The sequence below is a fragment of the Lissotriton helveticus genome, chromosome 11, assembly GCF_964261635.1.
Source record: "Lissotriton helveticus chromosome 11, aLisHel1.1, whole genome shotgun sequence".
In the NCBI taxonomy this organism is placed as follows: Eukaryota; Metazoa; Chordata; class Amphibia; order Caudata; family Salamandridae; genus Lissotriton; species Lissotriton helveticus.
Genome location: NC_136072.1, coordinates 1,154,158,606 through 1,154,175,382, shown reverse-complemented (window position 1 = coordinate 1,154,175,382; position 16,777 = coordinate 1,154,158,606). Strand labels below are relative to the sequence as shown.

Here is a 16,777-nt window from a genome sequence, read left to right as displayed (position 1 = left end):
CCTCCGCGGGTTCCCACCCCGCCTCCACTTCCTCCATTTCCTCCTCCTCCTCAACCTCCGCCTCAACCTCAGATGCCGGCTGACAAGCCTCCTCCAATTCCTCCGAGGACAGGTTCGTTGCCACGATTTCCGACTCCCCCTAAGGGGACCCCTCGGCCGAGGGCCCCAGCCAAGCCTAAGTCACCCGCCCCGGTCGAACCGGCGGGGCGACCGAAGCCAAGGAGGTCGCGATCCTGTTCCGGACGGAAGGGGAGATCGCGCAGTCGTCGCAGATCCTCCACAAGGTCAAGACGGCGCCACAGGAGGCGCGGATCACGGTCCTACACTGACTCTTCCAGGACCCGATCCTACTCCCCGACTTTGTCGGACTCCCCGGGGACGAGAGTGACTCCTGTGGACGATATCAGTACGTTCCAAGATGTCCTCCTGAGGGGTGCAGCAAAATTGGGAATCACGGTGACGGCTCAAACATCTACGACGTCCGTGATATTCGAGACGCTGCATAAGAGGCATTTGTCTTGCCCTTTACTACCGCTCGTACCAGGATTGGTAGAGCCTGCGGAGGAGCTGTTCCTCACGCCTGCAGTGACGAAAGCCGCCCCATCCCGGCTTCTGAAGAAGTACAGGGCTCCGGATTCCGATCCGGCCTTTCTACGGATAGACCCGATTCCGGACTCCGTTATAGTGACGGCAGCCAGGAAACATGCTACCTCTCAGTCTTCTACCGTGCCTCCGGATAAGGAGAGCCGATGGATCAACTCAGCTGGCAGAAAGGCCTGTGGGACGGCATCTACGGCCATGAAGGCCTCTAGCGATGCGGCTCTGCTGGGGCGTTATGATCGTGCCCTGTGGGAATTCCTCCAGCAGTACGCGGAACTCCTGCCACAAGATAGGAGGGAGGATTTCCTGGAGATCCAGAAGGAAGGGATGCTGGTTTCCAACCAGGTCATCAGCGTGGCCGCTGATGTCTCTCTTTTGGCGGCGCATGGGTATTGTCATGGGATCAACCAGCGGCGCCATGCTTGGCTCAGGCTCACATCACTCAAGCCGGAGGCCCAGCAGCAAGTGGCCAATCTGCCCTTCTCGGGGGAAACCCTGCTTGGCAAACATGCGGATGATGAGATGGCCCGCATGAAGGCGGAGGCCGAGACTCTGACGGCTGTGGGCTTGGAGAAGCCCAAAGACAAGAAGGCCTACCGCCCGTTCCAGAGACGGTTCGGGGCCGAGGGCGAGGACAGGCTTCGGGACAGCAGCAGCAACAGCAGCAGTAGTTCCGGAGGCCCTTCCAGAAGCACCAGAAGGGTAGAGGAGGCCAACAGTCCTCTACACCGAACAAAGGCCCGGTTGGGTCTCGACCCTGAGCGGTTATTTCCCCTACAACCGTTACCCGCTCCGGTGGGGGGAAGCGTTCAATTTTTTCTGGCAGAGTGGAGAAAAATTACTCTGGATGGGTGCTGAATATTGTTTGCAATGGATACAGTCTTCGGTTCACCAGCCCGCCTCCATCAATTCCACCGGTCACCTCACAGTTTCAACTGCGCGAGCTCCAGGCGGAGGCCGATATCCTGTTAAGGAAAAGGGCGATAGAAGACGTACCTCTGTCTCAAAGAGGAAGAGGTCTGTACTCCCGGTTCTTTCTGGTTCGCAAGAAGGACAAGAACGAGTTCAGGCCCATTCTGGATTTGCGACAAGCAAACAAGTGGATTCTCAGAGAGAAGTTTCGCATGCTGTCGTTGCATCAGATTTATCCTCCGCTGCAACGGGGAGACTGGCTACGTGCTATAGACCTTCAGGATGCATACTTCCATGTGCCCATTGCACACAAACACAGGAAGTTCCTGCGATTCCAAGTCTGCACCAATCATTATCAGTGCACAGTGCTGCCAATCGGACTGAAGTCTGCACCCAGAACATTCTCGAAGTGCATGGCAGTGGTAGCTGCACACCTGAGGAGGAACAAGGTGTTTGTCTACCCGTACCTGGACGACTGGTTGATCAAGGCCTCCTCCTTCTCGGAAGCTCAAGCACACTTCCAGAAGACGTGCGTTCTCTTGAACAAGCTGGGGTTGCACATCAACATGTCCAAGTCTGTCCCGACTCCGGTCCAGTGCATACAGTACTTGGGAGCCTCCATCAATACGCTGTCAGCAAGCGTGTCTCCTTCGGAGGAGCAACTATTATCACTCCTTCGGAAGGCTCAGGCTCTTATGACCACTCCATCTACCACAGTGAGGACGGTGTCTTCTCTACTGGGCTCGATGGCCTCTTGTATCTTCCACACGCACGGCTGCACATGAGACCATTGCAGGAGTGCTTGGAGGATCAGTGGGATCAGAGGAAAGGATCTTGGGAAGACCGGATACGACTGTCTCTGCATGCTCTTCAGTCTCTGAAGTGGTGGTGTTCGGCGGAGAATCTCCTGAGAGGGGTTCCCTTCCACAAGGACATTCCCACGCAGACTATCGTGACGGATGCGTCTCTCCACAGTTGGGGAGCGCACTCCGGAGACCTACAGATTCAAGGGACGTGGTCCCCGACGGAGTCCACGTACCACATCAATTTCCTGGAACTCAGAGCTGTTCACTTGGCGCTGAAGGCCTTTCTTCCGTCCTTCCAGACCAACTCTCTGCTTGTGCAAACGAACAATACGACCACGATGTATTACCTCAACAAGCAGGGGGGCTCAAGATCGCGCACCCTATCGCAGGAGGCGCAGGCGATCTGGCACTGGCTTCTAGCCAGAGGACTGACGATAACGGCTACCCATCTGCCAGGTGTGCCGAATGTTCAGGCAGATGCACTGAGCAGACTGATTCAGGAAAACCACGAATGGGTCATAAACGACGAAGTACTAAGAGAAGTCTTCGCAAGGTGGGGGACTCCAGATGTAGATCTGTTCGCCACCGCCGAAAACAGCAAATGCCGAGACTTCGCCTCCAGGTACTACCAGCCGGGGACGCTGGGGAATGCGTTATGGATCAACTGGTCGAACAGCTTTCTGTACGCTTTTCCACCCATTCCCCTGATTCCGGCAGTGCTCATCAAACTGTCCCAGTCCAGGGCGCGGATGATCCTGATTGCCCCGGAATGGCCCAGACAGTGGTGGTACACGGACCTGCTTCACCGGTCTCTCCTTCCTCACATGCGGCTGCCGTGCAGGCCGGACCTTCTCACGAAGTTCGGGGGGCAGATGTTGCACCCCAACCTCTCGTCTTTGAGTTTGGTGGCATGGCTCCTGAGATAGTGCAATATGGCCATCTGAATCTCCTAGAAGATTGCATGGACATACTGAAGGAGGCTAAGCGACCTTCCACTAGGACTTCTTATGCTTACAAGTGGAAGAGGTTTTGCATCTGGTGCAAGTCCAAGAACTATGATCCGACGACGTGCAAGGAAGATGTCATCCTTCCTTACCTTCTACATTTGGCGCAGTCTGGCCTTAATGTTCATTCCATTAAGGTTCATCTCGCTGCATTGACTGCCTACAGGAAATTCCCTTCACAGACTTCCTTCTTTCAGATCCCTGTGATCAAAGACTTTTTGGAAGGCTTGAAGAAAGTGTTCCCTCCTGTCCGGCTTCCTTCGCCTTCATGGAGATTGAATGTGGTGCTGTCCAGATTGATGAAGGAGCCTTTTGAACCTATTCATAAGGCTTCGTTGTAGCACCTGTCCTGGAAGGCGGTGTTCCTCGTGGCCATTACATCGGCCCGCAGGGTGAGTGAAATTCAGGCGTTGTGTTGCCAAGAACCTTATACTGTATTTCATGCTGCTAAGGTTGTTATGCGTACTTACCCTAAATTTCTTCCTAAAGTTATATCTGACTTTCTGCATTTTTCTTCATTTTTCGACACCTTATGAGATTATTTTTGATTGCTTCGGGGTCCACGCACATGGGCGGGACTATTCACTAGATTATGACTATAACAGAGATACCCCTACTACAGAACTGGAGTTACAGGACAGAAACTACTCCTTCTGAACCTCTGTGACCCACATGTGTCATAAATCTGAGTGGAGCCCTGCTCTTTATCAGGCCCTGCTATCTGCTGCCTGATAATGTAAAATAAACATAGCCTTTCCTTAACTTTAAAAGGAAAATACAACACACGTTTATTGCACTTCTTAGTTAAAAATGAACACAAGCCTGGGATATACTCTGAAGGCTTCTGCGAGCTACTGATAGCTCGCAATCAATTGGTTGGAGACACCGGATTTTGAGTATGCCCACATCCAGTGGAGTAGTGTGGCTCACTGGTTAGAGGCGGCAGACCCGTAAGCAGAGAACGGCCTGGGACCAGGGTTCAATTCCCGACGTGGCAGGGTCGTGGACCAGGGTCAAAACGGACTCAATAATTCCCGCCTCGGTGCCTACTCTAACCAGGGAACACACTCGGTAACTCTGGGCATTAAGCTTGCCTCATCTCTACAACGGCCCCCCACAGACGCCGGGTATGCCTGGTTTCACCTTGGAAATACCCAGAAAGGGACCATCTCACAGGGAAAACCAGGACGGGTTCCCCAGCGGTCTTCAGCGCCAGGATACTCCATGGAGTGGCAGTGCGCTTTACAAGTACACCCACATTTACATCCAGCCTTTTGCTTGGTATGAGTTGAGACGAATGAAGCGCAGTCTTGTAGTTGCCACCTTGTACAATCTGAGCACCCATCCTCTGTGTCCTTGTTTCGAGCTGAGGATAGAGTGAGGCAGGGTCTTGTAGTTGTCTAGGTGTACAATCTGGGCACACATTCTCTGTGTCCTTGTTTCTAAGCGGAGTGTAGCGTGAGGCGCGGTCTTGTGTTGTGTCTGCATGCCCCTCTCCCAGTCTTCCTGTGATTGAGCTTGTGAAGGGAGGTTTGAAGGAGACCAATGCATAGGAGCTTTGCTGACCAAAAGGAAAATCTTTTAAATCTGAAACTGTTCAATCTTGAATACGACGGAGATGTATGTTGTGAATGTTGAACATCTGATTGCAGCTTCTCATCTCTTAGACTTGTGGGGTCCCACGCCTCACACTGCATTTTCCTTCATCTACCATACCGCTCAGAAAGCGAACATGGAAAGTCCTACAAAAGTAAATGAATTAATAAATGTATGCTGCCAACCTCTCATCTCTGTGGTATGAGTTTGAGGGAGGAGGGACACAGCCTTACTGTTGCCATGTTCAGTCTGACTACAACTTACTATTTATAGCGCTAACAGTGTCTGCCTTTCTTTTACAGAAAAGATTGAGCGAACGGTCCAGATTGAGGCATCTACGGTAGAGATCGAGGAGCGAGGCGTGAAGCTGCGGCTGACGGTGGTCGACACTCCAGGTTACGGTGACGCCATCAACAGCCAGGACTGGTGAGTGTGGATAAAGCTTCTTGCGAATCACTGCTTTCTTACCTTTGCCTTCTGTCCAACCATGGTTTTCAAAAATCATATTCTTCCTCGACCTGCACGTCTGGTAACTTTAATAAGCTTATCGACCTACCTGTAATGTACTTAACCCGTAATCCGGTCTCTAATTGAGTGATCCTAGGCACAGATTTTATGTGACCAATCGGCCTTTTTCTTCTTTATCACATTTGAGAGCACCTTCAAATACGAGTTCAGCATTTCTGCTGTACAAAAAACACTCGTTTTCATTAAATAGACTAAATGGGTGCTCCGTGTATAATAAGAATCTAGCCCACATATAGGGTACCCATTAGCCATGACTTGATCTTAGTTCACTAAAAGCATTGCCATCGGGACAGGAGTGTTTCACCGTTCATGTTTAAAAACTCACTTTTAATATATATGGGGCCATCTGAAGAGAATTTAGGGATTGCCATTCTTTGTGAATCAGTTAGGAAATTTCAAGTCCTAATGTACAAAAACCTAGAATTAGGAAATAGTAATTCCTAATAGGGTCGCAATAGAATTACCTCTTGAATATTAATAAGGTAGGTTGCAGTTAGCGGCCCATTAGGAGTGGCAGCCATCACCTGGATGGTGGCCGGCTGGACTCCGCAGACCACCATGTCCGATTGCTTTTGAATAAGCTATTTTTTTCCTTTGTTTTTTAAATGCAGCCCGTTTTCCATAGAGGAAAAAAGGATGTGTTGAAAAAGAAAAAAATTAAACATTTAAGTTTTGTTTTTTAGGAGTAGGCAGTGGTCCGTGGGACGACTGCCTTCGCTTGAAAAAATATTTGAATCAACATTCACATAGGGGAAGCGGTCCCATGGGGGACCCCTTTCCAACTGTGATTGGTTACCAACACCCTTGAAATGTAGGTAAAACAATGAATGTTTTGCGACTGTAATTTGGTCGCAAAACGTTCATGCATACTACTGTGAATCGTTATTCGGAAGTGACGCATTAAGCATGTCCCTTTCAAATGCTGATTTGAACACCCAAATTGTGATTTGTTAACTGGTTACTGAATCGCAATTTGGCATTTGTACATTGTAAAAAACTTTTTGGGGTCGTGAATGACCTGATTCTGCCATTTGGGCTGTTTGCAGCTTCAAAAAAGGTTTTGTACATATGGCTTAGATTACTAGAGCATGATGTGGTAGCACACCGTCATTTACAGAAAGTAAATTTCCTGTTGAAATGGCAAAAAACGTTCCCGCTAACATGCAGATTTTCTCATAAAACGATGTCGTGTATAAGCAATACTCAGTGAAAATTGGGTTTCAGCAAACCTGCTTATTATTTGTAAATCGCCAAGTAAAGTGTTCTAATTTGTTTTCATCCTTATAAAAATATTTTTTCATCACAAAATTACAGAAAATGGGCTTTCATAACTATTGAAATATATTTTGAAATGTTTGTACAGTTCACCTATTAGCTATTTTAATGTTGTCTTATAAAAAAACCTGATACTCTAAAGCCTTTCATGTTGCACTCTGTACAGCACGCCAGTCAGTTCACTTTACAAAGTACTGAAACTCTGCAGGCTGAGAAAGAAAAGTAATGTCCTCTGTCTCTGAACATAGAGCAAATATGACCAGATAAACACAAGATTTAAAGCCTCTTTAATGCTCCTTCACTTTGTGAGTGAACAGAACACCAGTTTGTCAGCTCGCCAGAACGGGTGAGTAGGCCCGAAATATAGCTCGCCCTGATAAAATCTGACTCGCCATTGCAAATGGGCAAGTAGATTTCTTGAGGCCTGACTTTATTTTCACTTTTAATCCTCCATTTTGGTCGTGGCAATCCATCTGCAAGAGTGTATTATTCAAAATGTTCTGAATGGCGATTAGTTTGTTCTCCTGCACTGCTTGTTAGGAGCATTGTGCTGGCACTGGAGAGTCTTGGTGCTTGCCACCGCCAGACGCTGGCACTGCTGCAGGGCAGATAATTCCCCCACAAGTGCATATGTGTGACCTTGTGCAGTTTGTGATTGAATGAACTCAATGATGTTGCTGGCAGGGTAGAAAGGGCTAATCACCTTTGTTTCGAGAGCCCAGGAGCTGCCTCAGCCCCGGGTGCCATCAAGTCCTCTGCTTCTTAACATGGTTGCCCAGCGGCTATTGGTTCTCTTGTTTGAGTGTATTGCTGTGCACCGCTTTTGTAACCCTCTTGTCTTCTGATACCCTCCGCTGCGATGTCTCATGAGCGTCTTCTGTCAGTCCCTTTTGTACTCCCAATCTTCTCTCAGCCTCTTCTGCAGTCTGCTGAAAAAACATATGTTGTAAAATGATGTGCTCAAATATCTAGGCTACTAGATTGTGGATCATTTTATCCTACAAACAGTTCAGTCAGTTATAAATTTCTCATTCAAACCGAACTCATTTCCTGCCCTTGTTGGGTGCTAGTCTTACTCCAGTCCGAGCATTTTCAGGGCACATTTTGACTCTGGCTTCGCTTCAAGTCCAGACTGGGAATAAAATTAACCCTGGCAAATATGTTCAAGCCAGCCCGCCTCATTCCTCGCCTCGTTCTCTTTCTTTCTTTCCATTCAATCTCTGTTCTTCTGTCTTCGCTCGCGCTCGCACTCTGGCTCGCGCTCGCACTCTGGCTCGCGCTCGCACTCTGGCTCGCACTCTGGCTCGCACTCTGGCTCGCGCTCACACTCTGGCTCGCACTCTGGCTCGCGCTCACACTCTGGCTCGCACTCTGGCTCGCGCTCACACTCTGGCTCGCACTCTGGCTCGCGCTCACACTCTGGCTCGCGCTCACACTCTGGCTCGCGCTCACACTCTGGCTCGCACTCTCGCTCGCGCTCGCACTCTGGCTCGCACTTTCACCTCCCTCTAAGCCCAATCCAGTTAAATTCTGGAGGCTGCAGAAAGTGACAGAGGCACTAGCAGCGCCCATTGTCCTTCAAAAACTGACCTCAAAGTCCAGCCCTCAGAAAAATGCCAGAAGGCGTAAATAGCCAATTGGACCCGGATTGTGTTATAGGCAGGGCCACTGGAAATATGCGATTGTGTGTCCTCTGCAATTTGTTTGCATAATTATAGATTCTACGCATTTACCACGTAATTCATCTGATGCATAATCTGCAGATTGTAAGCAAAAAACAATTCTAGCTCAAATTGTTTAAAAGTTACTAAAAACACAGTTGCACATGTTGCAGTGAAAAGCCTTTTGCAAAGGTTGACTCTTCGCCTTTCGGTTGCTTATGACTGTATTTGGGTATTAAACTGGTACTAATGAGGTGCACCCAATTCCCACACAGTGTTAACAAGTGAAAAAGTACAAACTAATGAAGTAATGGTGTTTAATGTACCGCATTATGCCGCATAATTTGAGTTTTCTTGCCTCATTTACTCAACCCTGCCACATAATTTTGCCCTCACCTGAAGAATAATTCCAGTGGCCTGGCTTATAGGTCAATATTTTGTGGGGTGAAATTTATATATGTTCAAGATTCTGGTAGTGTGTATGTTTGAGATCTTTTTAGTATATTTTTTCAGGCTAGAATTGCTACCATTCCTTCTTTAAATGTGTGTATGTGAACCCAGCTGCAGAGTTATTATTTGGAGTATCATATAGCGCTAGCTAGACCAGAAGGTATCGGAGCGCTTTGCATGTTATGCGATAATGTTTACAAGAGGTACATGAGGGGATTCATAAGAGTCCTAGTTGAACAATAGAGCACTCAGTGGCCACATAGTAAATTGTAACGTTTTGTGGTAGTTTCTTTGCTTTTAGTTTATTTGTGTTATAGCCTTCAAAGGTCGGCAGAAGCAAAATAGTAATGAAGGCTTTCATCATAGCTTTATAATATTTAAAGATGGCCGAAGTTGTGGACTCGGACCACCTCATCTTTCAGAACGGCTTTGAGAGCTGAGCTGGGGCGAGAGCGCACCAGTGCTTCTCATGGGTGGCGGGTTTTACAAGGGCAGCTATGTTTAGACCGGTTGTGCTTGTTCATGGGACCCGCTTTAGTGATGCCCTGGTGTGCTTTCTCTCCGTGTAAAATGTTTTTAACCGCCCTGTTGTGGTTTCACTCGGTGTGTTGTAACTCAAGTGGAGATAGAGATACCGCCCCCTGGTGGATGTGGGTGCGTGTAGTGTTATCTGAGCAGTAGATCTTCCTGCAGGGAGCGGCGTGGGTATGTGAGTGAGTAGTGTTATCTGAGCAGTAGATCTTCCTACAGGGAATGGGGGGGGGTGTGTGAATAGTGTTATCTGAGCAGTAGATCTTCCTGCAGGGAGCGGGGTAGGTGTATGAGTGAGTAGTGTTATCTGAGCAGTAGATCTTCCTGCAGGGAGTAGGGTGGGTGTATGAGTGAGTAGTGTTATCTGAGCAGTAGATCTTCCTGCAGGGAGCGGGGTGGGTGTATGAGTGAATAGTGTTATCTGAGCAGTAGATCTTCCTGCAGTGAGCGGGGTGGGTGTATGAGTGAGTAGTGTTATCTGAGCAGTAGATCTTCCTGCGGGGAGTGGGGTGGGTGTATGAGTGAATAGTGTTATCTGAGCAGTAGATCTTCCTGCAGTGAGCGGGGTGGGTGTATGAGTGAGTAGTGTTATCTGAGCAGTAGATCTTCCTGCGGGGAGTGGGGTGGGTGTATGAGTGAATAGTGTTATCTGAGCAGTAGATCTTCCTGCAGTGAGCGGGGTGGGTGTATGAGTGAGTAGTGTTATCTGAGCAGTAGATCTTCCTTCAGGGAGCGGGGTGTGCGAGTGAGTAGTGTTATCTGAGCAGTAGAGCTTCCTGCGGTGAGTGGGGTGGGTATATGAGTGAGTAGTTATCCGAGCAGTAGATCTTCCTACAGGGAGTTGGGTGGGTGTGTGTGTGTGTGAGTAGTGTTATGTGAGCAGTAGATCTTGCAGGGAAGGGGTGGGTGGGTGAGTGAGTACTGTTATGTGAGCAGTAGATCTTCTGCAGGGGGTGGGTGGGTGGGTGTGAGTGAATAGTGTTATCTGAGCAGTAGATCTTCCTGCGGGGTGGGTGTGCGAGTGAGAAGTGTTATCTGAGCAGTAGATCTTCCTGCAGGGAGCGGGTGGTTGTGCGAGTGAGTAGTGTTATCTAAGCAGTACATCTTCCTGCGGGGTGGGTGTATGAGTGAATAGTGTTATCTGAGCAGTAGATCTTCCTGCGGGGAGTGGGGTGGGTGTATGAGTGAATAGTGTTATCTGAGCAGTAGATCTTCCTGCAGTGAGCGGGGTGGGTGTATGAGTGAGTAGTGTTATCTGAGCAGTAGATCTTCCTGCGGGGAGTGGGGTGGGTGTATGAGTGAATAGTGTTATCTGAGCAGTAGATCTTCCTGCAGTGAGCGGGGTGGGTGTATGAGTGAGTAGTGTTATCTGAGCAGTAGATCTTCCTTCAGGGAGCGGGGTGTGCGAGTGAGTAGTGTTATCTGAGCAGTAGAGCTTCCTGCGGTGAGTGGGGTGGGTATATGAGTGAGTAGTTATCCGAGCAGTAGATCTTCCTGCAGTGAGCGGGGTGGGTGTATGAGTGAATAGTGTTATCTGAGCAGTAGATCTTCCTGCGGGGAGTGGGATGGGTGTATGAGTGAATAGTGTTATCTGAGCAGTAGATCTTCCTGCAGGGAGCGGGGTGGGTGTATGAGTGAATAGTGTTATCTGAGCAGTAGATCTTCCTGCGGGGAGTGGGATGGGTATATGAGTGAGTAGTTATCCGAGCAGTAGATCTTCCTACAGGGAGTTGGGTGGGTGGGTGTATGCGTGAATAGTGTTATCTGAGCAGTAGATCTTCCTACAGGGAGTGGGGTGGGTGTATGAGTGAGTAGTGTTATCTGAGCAGTAGATCTTCTTGCAGGGAGCGGGGTGTATGAGTGAATAGTGTTATCTGAGCAGTAGATCTTCCTACAGGGAGTGGGGTGGGTGTATGAGTGAGTAGTGTTATCTGAGCAGTAGATCTTCCTACAGGGAATGGGGAGGGGTGTGAATAGTGTTATCTGAGCAGTAGATCTTCCTACAGGGAGTGGGGTGGGTGTATGAGTGAGTAGTGTTATCTGAGCAGTAGATCTTCCTACAGGGAATGGGGGGGGGGTGTGAATAGTGTTATCTGAGCAGTAGATCTTCTTGCAGGGAGCGGGGTGTATGAGTGAGTAGTGTTATCTGAGCAGTAGATCTTCCTGCAGGGAGTGGGATGGTTGTATGAGTGAGTAGTGTTATCTGAGCAATAGATCTTCCTGCAGGGAGCGGGGTGGGTGTATGAGTGAGTAGTGTTATCTGAGCAGTAGATCTTCCTGCGGGGAGTGGGGTGGGTGTATGAGTGAATAGTGTTATCTGAGCAGTAGATCTTCCTGCAGTGAGCGGGGTGGGTGTATGAGTGAATAGTGTTATCTGAGCAGTATATCTTCCTGCAGGGAGTGGGGTGGGTGTATGAGTGAATAGTGTTATCTGAGCAGTAGATCTTCCTACAGGGAGCGGGGTGGGTGTATGAGTGAATAGTGTTATCTGAGCAGTAGATCTTCCTGCAGGGAGTGGGGTGGGTGTATGAGTGAATAGTGTTATCTGAGCAGTAGATCTTCCTGCAGTGAGCGGGGTGGGTGTATGAGTGAATAGTGTTATCTGAGCAGTATATCTTCCTGCAGGGAGTGGGGTGGGTGTATGAGTGAATAGTGTTATCTGAGCAGTAGATCTTCCTGCAGTGAGCGGGGTGGGTGTATGAGTGAATAGTGTTATCTGAGCAGTATATCTTCCTACAGGGAGCGGGGTGGGTGTATGAGTGAATAGTGTTATCTGAGCAGTAGATCTTCCTACAGGGAGCGGGGTGGGTGTATGAGTGAATAGTGTTATCTGAGCAGTATATCTTCCTACAGGGAGCGGGGTGGGTGTATGAGTGAATAGTGTTATCTGAGCAGTAGATCTTCCTACAGGGAGCGGGGTGGGTGTATGAGTGAATAGTGTTATCTGAGCAGTAGATCTTCCTACAGGGAGCGGGGTGGGTGTATGAGTGAGTAGTGTTATCTGAGCAGTAGATCTTCTTGCAGGGAGCGGGGTGTATGAGTGAATAGTGTTATCTGAGCAGTAGATCTTCCTACAGGGAGTGGGGTGGGTGTATGAGTGAATAGTGTTATCTGAGCAGTAGATCTTCCTACAGGGAGCGGGGTGGGTGTATGAGTGAATAGTTTTATCTGAGCAGTAGATCTTCCTACAGGGAGCGGGGTGGGTGTATGAGTGAATAGTGTTATCTGAGCAGTATATCTTCCTACAGGGAGCGGGGTGGGTGTATGAGTGAATAGTGTTATCTGAGCAGTAGATCTTCCTACAGGGAGCGGGGTGGGTGTATGAGTGAATAGTGTTATCTGAGCAGTAGATCTTCCTACAGGGAGCGGGGTGGGTGTATGAGTGAATAGTGTTATCTGAGCAGTATATCTTCCTACAGGGAGCGGGGTGGGTGTATGAGTGAATAGTGTTATCTGAGCAGTAGATCTTCCTACAGGGAGCGGGGTGGGTGTATGAGTGAATAGTGTTATCGGAGCAGTAGATCTTCCTACAGGGAGCGGGGTGGGTGTATGAGTGAATAGTGTTATCTGAACAGTAGATCTTCCTGCAGGGAGCGGGATGGTATATGAGTGAGTAGTGTTATCTGAGCAGTAGATCTTCCTGTAAGGAGCGGCGTGGGTATGTGAGTGAGTAGTGTTATCTGAGCAGTAGATCTTCCTGCAGTGTTCTGCAAGGATCCCCTCAGGCCCCAGCCCACGGTCTGTACACACCAACAGAGCTGATGACAGTCCGCAGGAATGTGCTAATGCAGTGATACTCAAAGTACGGACCGGGGGCTGCATGCGCCCCCCTTGGTGAACAGCAGCACGGGCTGCTGTTTACTTGCAGAGTACTAAGATTCAGAAAAAAATGTTAAATAAACAGACAACCATTTATTTGCAGGTTAACTGAAGTTATGAATTAACTAAGGTACATGTCCTGCACCACTTAACTTTTGTAACACCTTTATTGTTTAAACAAATCTTGCAACAGATGTGGGAAAGTAGCATGGTCTCTTCAAAATTCTAACAAAGTGTATTACATTAACCTGCAGAAGTGGTTTACCATACCACTGCATTTGGAGGTATTTTTTAAAGCGATCATTTACAAACATGAATGTAGAAATATTCATGCTTTCCCACCCCACCCTGACAACAATGCCAATAGTGAACTAAGAGGAAAGTCAATTTTCATGTGCACCCTCTGGGTCGCCTGGAATGCTAATATATGTGGACAACGTTATAATTAAGGCTTCCAATTTTATGATATTTATTTTTTGGACATTTCCATCTGAATTTATCCATATTTATTTTACGTTTATCTGTATTTACCCATATTTATTATGGGTTTTGTGAAAAAATAAAGTTGAAACTGGCGGTGAGAGTGGGCGGTGGCAGCGCTCATGCTGAACCGCTTTTCGTTTTGTGCACGCTTGTGACAATATTTTAATAATTTTACTCTGCGCTTGAACCAACTGTGATTGTGACTTTTGGTTTTTATTTCAGTCTTGGGACTCGCTCTTCGGGTCTCTTAGTCTCACTGCTGGGGGCTGTTTAAAAATAGTCAAAACGTTTTTGGGGCTTGTTGTCAGACTTACTTGACTTCTACTGTGTGCTGTGGTGAGCCTACCCGGCCCCGTTCCATCGCGGCTGTGTGCCGTTTGTGTGGAGGGCGGGCGGCCATCTTACCAGGAGTCCTCTCCCCGGCAGAACCTGTGGCAGCGGTCTAGCTGGGGGAGTGACGCGCTCCTATAAAAACACCATGCCTTTCCTGACGCGCAGCGGTCACGCGTGGCGGGCGCGCCTCAGGCGCGCCGAAGGTAAGCCAAAGGTCAGCCCGTCTGCGCCCGTCCGCGCCTCGGCCGTGACGGACGCGGGACGGGCTGCCCTACAGCCTCGGACTGAGCTTGGCTCCACATTCAGGTACTCGAGAGAGCAGTTGTTATCTCTGCGTTCTGCTGAGTGTCTGGATGTGGGTGGGGGCGCTGGGAATTGCCCATGGCCTAACCCTTGTTCGATCTGTGGATTTTGCTGTGTGGAAACACTTCCTGCCCCCTCCCCCCAGGAGCTGGCCCCCCATGTTTTCTCGGCTGACTTAGTTAATGCACGCTCGATGTGTAAACATGCTGCAGATATTTTAGAGCTTCTTGTGGATAGCGCGCTCGACTTTTTGTTTGTGACGGAAACCTGGCTCACTGCGGCCAGCGCTCCGGATGTCGAGTTAGCTGTCCCCCGCGGCTATAAAATATATAGGAGGGATAGAGGGCTAGGGAGAGGAGGAGGTGTTGCCATTATTTTGAGAGACTCCCTGACTCTTCATGTTGACCCCCCGCTAATCCTCGAAGGGGGCGAAGCGATGAATTTCTCAGTGGCTCTTTCCCCTCACTTCACTCTAGGGGGCACCCTAATATATAGGCCTCCGGGATCGGCTGGGTCGTTCCTCACGGCGCTGAGTGATCTGATTGCCCCCCGTGTCCTCAGATTTCCCAGCTTTCTACTTCTGGGTGACTTCAACATTCACACTGAGGAAGTGCATCTTCCAGAGAGTAAAGGTTTGATGGATTTTCTGGACATGGTGCACTTGTCTCAGTGGGTCTCCCTGCCCACGCACTCGGGTGGGCACACCCTGGATGTGATTTGTTCCAATTTTTCTCTCCAGGTCAATGCCCCGGAACCTCGGTCGTTGTCTGACCACCAGCTAATCAGATTTGCTTGGTCAACTTTGGGTACTCCCAGTGCAAGGGCCAAAACGCTGTATGCCAATAAAATTAACAATGAGACTCTGGCGGCCTCCCTGACGGAGAGCCGGCCCGCGTTGGGTAGCGATCTTACCATAGCGGTGTCGTCTTTCAATGATTGGATGGCGGCGGGGGTTGCGGTTTCTTCTTAAGGGAGGGTTGGCAGACTGCGTGCCACTCCCTCTAAACCTTGGTTTTCCCCGGAGCTGCGTGCCCATAAACAGTCCTGCAAAAAACTAGAGCGGGATTGGCGCTGTTGGACTTGAGCCTTCTGGCAGGGTCACCCCTGAACTTTTTGCCTTGCAATTATAGTGATTTCTGGTCTTTGCGCACTTTGACACTGTGGCGCAGTGTAAAGTGCGTGCGCTCCTTGAGTGCGTGTGTGAGATAGGCCTGCCCTCCCATAGGAATGCATGGGGAATGTATGTGTCCCTGGTAGTTCCTGATGCGTGGGGAGTGCAGGCTCGAGTTTGGTATGTGTGAACTCGTGGGAGTGAATGCTGCGCAACGGTATGTGTGGCTTGTATGTGTCTAGAAGGGAAGTACTACTTCTGGACATTGAGATATGTGTGCTGTGAGGGTGCTGGAGCGTGATTGGCTGGAGCTGGCTGGCATGCCAGGCTCCAGGAAGTCTGGATGGGTCTGCCCGGTGGTGAGTGTGAGATTAGCATGAGTGATGTGTGGGAGGAGTGTACCTGTGTCCTGGATGGGCTGGGTTTTCCCCACACAATGCTGGCTCCGCCCCCCTGTGGTGTGACTGATGACCCAAGCCCTGCCAGTGAATAGAATGGGTGGTTGGGCCATCAAGAGTGCTCCAGAACCAGCTGCAACTGGTTCTGCCCCCACCCTGCACCTACAGACAAAGAGTTGCTCTGTATAAAAAGAGGCTGTGACCTCTTGAAAAATGTTATTGTTTGCCAACTTGAAACTACCAGGGGCGTGTTGCTGCTTGGGCCCAGGGGAAGGCTTGCCTCCCTGGGCCCTGCCCAGCCCCTGGATGCCTTCTCCCTCTGGGGTCTCTCTGCCTTGCCTTGATGCCCTGGAGGACTTTTCTCTGCTGTGCTTGTCCCTGGACTCGTGGGGCCTCTTTGCCCTGCCCAGCTCCTGGATGCCAGAGGGACTGTTGCCTAGCGCAAGGAGCGCTTTATTGGCTCTATAGCGCATGGGAGCGCTTTTATTCTGCCCCTAGCGCTTGAAAGCGCTGTGTTGTTCCCTAGCGCTCGGAGCGCTTTATTTTTACTTTTGCCCCTGTTTATTACTTAAAGCGAGCGAGTGCCACCCTCGCTGTTTATTTTTAATCTCGAGGGTGCCACCCCTCTGAAATGCCCCCGAGATTCACCGCCGCGGCCCGAGCGCCGCAAAACAGGAAGTCAGGCACTACAGTGCCTGATGCGGGGCGGGACTTCCGGTTTACCGGAGGAAGTCCCGCCCGCCGCCGCGCTGGAATTGGCCAGCGCCGCCAGGGAGACTGAGCCTGGGGCTGAGTCCCGGTCCCGAGATGGGGGACCGGGTGAAGACCCCTGTGTCAAGAAAGCGGGGCTCTCATGAGGTGAGAGCCCCGCCCGCTGCCCTGCTGACACCCGCCGAGGCCCCCGTGAGCGAGGGAGGGCCCCGGCAGACTGCTGCAAGAAGATGGTGTCCCCCGCCGCCTCCGGAGA

General features: G+C 49.9%; 1 protein-coding gene across 1 annotated transcript in view; it reads left to right on the top strand.

The window, feature by feature from the left end:
* The window catches only part of LOC144792763 (septin-2), a 329,710-nt gene that overhangs the window by 75,820 nt on the left and 237,113 nt on the right, over positions 1 to 16,777 (top strand). The window contains exon 5 of the mRNA XM_078667947.1: positions 5,221 to 5,344. Within this exon, the coding sequence (XP_078524073.1) occupies positions 5,221 to 5,344 (124 nt within the window). The remainder of the gene's footprint in view (positions 1 to 5,220; positions 5,345 to 16,777) is intronic.